General features: G+C 38.0%; 1 protein-coding gene across 3 annotated transcripts in view; it reads right to left on the bottom strand.

Annotated features, from left to right (window-relative positions):
- Positions 1 to 603: 603 nt before the first annotated feature.
- mcoln1b (mucolipin TRP cation channel 1b) overlaps positions 604 to 4,052 on the bottom strand; it is a 16,453-nt gene continuing 13,004 nt past the window's right edge. For all 3 annotated transcript variants that reach the window (XM_014008867.1, XM_014008868.1, XM_014008869.1), the window contains 2 exons: positions 1,519 to 1,725; positions 604 to 1,403 (listed from right to left, as the gene is read on the bottom strand). In XM_014008867.1, coding sequence (XP_013864321.1) covers positions 1,269 to 1,403; positions 1,519 to 1,725 — 342 coding nt within the window. In that variant the 3' untranslated portion in view covers positions 604 to 1,268. The remainder of the gene's footprint in view (positions 1,404 to 1,518; positions 1,726 to 4,052) is intronic.

Raw genomic sequence — 4,052 nt, 5'->3', positions numbered from 1 at the left:
AACATATTGACAAATTGGACACACACACACAAAGTAAAATAATACTTTTAAAGCTGCCTAAAAGTACATACAACCCAACATAAATGTGTGTACAAATTAGCTTAAACAAGAACTTGGCATTTAATATGGTTRTGTTTGAAATGAAACATGTATTTGGAAAATTAAATAGCAAGAAATATCATAGCGTAGCTATAGTTAGTTAAACTGAACAACTTTGTATTTATCTCTAAAAAACAAAAATCGATGCCAGTTTCAGTGTCTTCCTGTTTGTGCTTCTTTTACAATAAAGTGGTGTAAAATATTGATACGGGGAGAAACCATCACCTTAAAAGACAGCATAGCTTAGCTTAAACAAATCAGCCTAAAAGCAACATTTTTGATGTCCGTTGTCTGTGGTTGAGTTTGATTTTTAGTGAAAATATTTCTTCTGGTGTTACATTACAAAGAAATACATTTATTTTTTTTTAAAAACTGCTTTCAATTAGTTAGCATAGCCTAGCCTAGCCTAGCCTGAGCAATTATTTGGTGAAACTAGCATGTTTTCCAGTAGATATATAATTTTATATAAACTGCATTATCTGTGACGCTACCAAAAACAATTATGAGTTTATTTTAGATTTGGTAAATACCTTCACTGAGACATTAAAACTRAAGAAGAATCTAGAAGTTGGTTGGCTTTAAAACATGTAAAAAAATTGAAAATGAACCTTGCCTTTTGTGCCTTTTCTACTATGAGATCCATAATTTGTAGTATWTTTACAAATAAAGAGGCAAAATTTTCCTTCAGCCATGTAAGAAGTGAAATGATGAGGAAAAATAAAATCTGTACAAAATAAATGATTTAAAAGAAAAGTTGCCTTCAGACTTGGTTGACCTTGTGTCCGGTCTTGAGTGATAAATGTTTACTGGCATTGTGCATCTAGCCATTTAAGTTCTGACAATAAATTATTCATCCAGTCCAAAAGCTGAAGCAGGCAATTGGGCTTGTGACTGCGCAGCTACTGCTCCAGCACGAATTCAAATGCAAAATTCAAATGCGGTCGCCGGAGGACGAAGTGGTCCAAGGTCAGTCGGTTGGCTCTCCGAGCGTTTATCGCCCCTGCTGAGCAACTGGAGAAAAGGAGCGCAGTTTCAGTCAACCATCACTGGAGTGGAAATGTGGTGCTTTGAAGATAGAGGACAAAGAAAGAAAGAAAAAAAAAGAGCRTCTTCCTCTGACACTCATGTTTACTCCCTTTTGTTGTGAATCCATTATGCCCTGGTCTTCCTCACCACTCACAGCAGCAGAGGAAGGAGCATGACGACCCCTCAGGGCCACGGAACTTGCCGGAGCTGGGCGTGTCGGCGCATTGTGCGATGAACGCGTGCAGGTCGGTCATCCGGACCTGCTCCTGTGTTTGGGCCTGTTGAAACACGAGATGAAGCTGCTCAAACACAAGAAAGTCTGTTCTTGTCCCAACTATTAACAACCAAGAGTGTGGCTTCAAAACAAAGCAGGAAAAGAATGGACGACCGTACCATGATGGTGTCGTAGGCTCCGGTGATCAGGGCGATGAAGAGGGACAGCACCATGTAGATAAAGAGGGAGATGAAGGTGTAAAGGTAGACCTGGCTGAAGATCCACACCAGAGGGCTGCTGTGCTCCATCTCAGCAAACGTTACGAACATGTCGTCTCCATTGATGAGGGAAAACAGGCACTCTGACACCATGGACAGGGAGCGAAACTGTGCGCAAAGAAACCAGGAAAGACACACTTTGGGTTAAGTCCTTTCCAAGCTACATCTTGAGCTAGTGTGTGTTTGATTTATCTATGACTAGTTACTTAAATCAAATTGTTTATAAGTAATGAATCTACACAAGGAACRCAGGTGGTTGTGTTGGGAAGGAAGCTCAGCTACTACCACATTCCACATCATTCTTCAGTTTATGTGTATTTTTTAAAGATATTTTCCCTATTAAACCCTCAAATTGTTCTTTGGGAAAGGTATTTTTCCCCTCTTAGGACACCCAAATTATTTTTTTTTACTTTTTTCTTTTTAATTCCAGCCCGAAGGTTTTAGAAGACCTACCACGCCACCCTGTCAAATCCTGTTGCCAGCGAAGAGGATATGATTTTGGCTAAGCTTGTTCAAGTTAGCCATAAAGCTTTTTGATTTATTACTTTTTTTATTTCTAAAAACTTTACTCGTTCTTATATCAGTTTGTTTTGTTTTTCTTTTACTGTTCCAGAGACACTGGGTTGATGTAGCCATGTCAATTCACCAACAAGGCCATGTTTGTGGTCAAAACTGCACAATTTGCTCACAGTTGGCCTCTTTATATGGATAACTTTCAGCCTGTATGCATGTGGATCTATTGTTTTGTTCCAAATTTTTACTTGCGTACAACCCAAGTGTGTTTTTGCCCTTTACACCTGAACTAATCTCATTTAAATCTAATCTCAACTAACACCTRCAGAGGTTAGACAATGAAACTGAAACACCTGGTTTTAGACCATAACATCCCTTTCAGACAGCTTCCTCTTGCGTCCACAGTTAATCCTGTTGGATGTGGTTGGTCCTTCTTGGTGGTATGCTGACATTACCCTGGATACCGTGGCTCTTGATACATCACAAAGACTTGCTGTCTTGGTCACAGATGCAACAGCAAGACGTGCACCAACAATTTGTCCTCTTTTGAACTCTGGTATGTCACCCATAATGTTGTGTGTATTGCTATATTTTGAGCCAAACTGTGCTCTTACCCTGCTAATTGAACCTTCACAATCTGCTCTTACTGGTGCAGTGTGCAATTAATGAAGATTGGCCACCAGGCTGGTTCAATTTAGCCATGAAACCTCCCGCACTAAAATGACAGGTGTTTCAGTTTTATTGTCAAACCCCTGTATGTAGTTTGTTGACTGGGATGAGAGCATTGCCTTGACAGCATCCTGCAGCAGTAAATCTGAAAGTGGAGCACCACCTAGTGGGCTACTATAAATATTAGAAGTAGAGATAGATGTAGAACAAATCTGTAACTAAAAGGAAGCAATAATTTTAAAAGATGGATATGGTATCAAAAAATGTGTTTGTAAAATTCTAATTAATAGAGTGTATATAATCTATTGGTGCCTTCCATTTACATCGTATTCCCAGAACTGGTAAATGGTAGTGACGTAATTTCCCAACAAACCACATGAAACTGCATTCCAGTTAGTCGACAGGTGATTGTATTGCTTCCGCTAACCTAGCTACAACACTGCTACAATATAAACAATGACAAAACGAGAGCTCTGCTACGTATGTCATGCAAATAAACACTGATTTTAACATGAACAGCACTGCACAGAAAACACACTACCGGGACTTGTGTGAGTGATTAAACATGCACAAAAAATTAAGAAAGAAAATTAACATTGAATGTTATAGAGTTAACTTTCTAAAGCTGCGAGTTAGCCACGATCTTGAAATCAAAACTGGTGGCAGTTTCATTTCTTCCACTATACCAGTGGAATATTACCACTGGAGGGGGCGTTCCAGTTTAAATCTACCAGTGGGAACAGGGAAATTACCACTTCCCAAGTCTACTGGAACGCAGCATATCTAATGTATATAAAAATGTCAGAAAGCTGTGTGAGTTATGGATGAACCAACAGAAGAGAAACAGGAGAACGTTTCTCATTTCACAAGCAGATTTTATCTTATTTACCTCAAAGTGGATGTAATCTGACCAGAACTGAAGCTAATAATGTAACTGTTTGAATTTAAAATAAGATTACAGTATAAAGCCAATGTAATCACTGCTAATTATTGAATTGRTTAGCAAGATATTAGCTTCTGAGGATAGTTATACAGAGCGTATAATTATGCTACAATTTTAAAAAATCAAATATTACAATTTAGTGTTGCCTCTGATTTATGTAAAATTTACAGTGTAAAATAATATTTTATATTTGACTATTTTTAGGTTTATATCAGACAAACTTGACCAGTTAAAAAAATGCTTAGTTAATATCAGTAGAGACAAGTTTTACCCTCAAGTGTTGCCTCTGATTTATGTAAAATTTACAGTG

This window comes from Austrofundulus limnaeus, unplaced genomic scaffold (assembly GCF_001266775.1).
Source record: "Austrofundulus limnaeus strain Quisiro unplaced genomic scaffold, Austrofundulus_limnaeus-1.0 Scaffold53, whole genome shotgun sequence".
Lineage (NCBI taxonomy): Eukaryota > Metazoa > Chordata > Actinopteri > Cyprinodontiformes > Rivulidae > Austrofundulus > Austrofundulus limnaeus.
The sequence above is the reverse complement of the archived record's forward strand: the minus strand, read 5'-3'. Positions and strand labels throughout refer to the sequence as shown.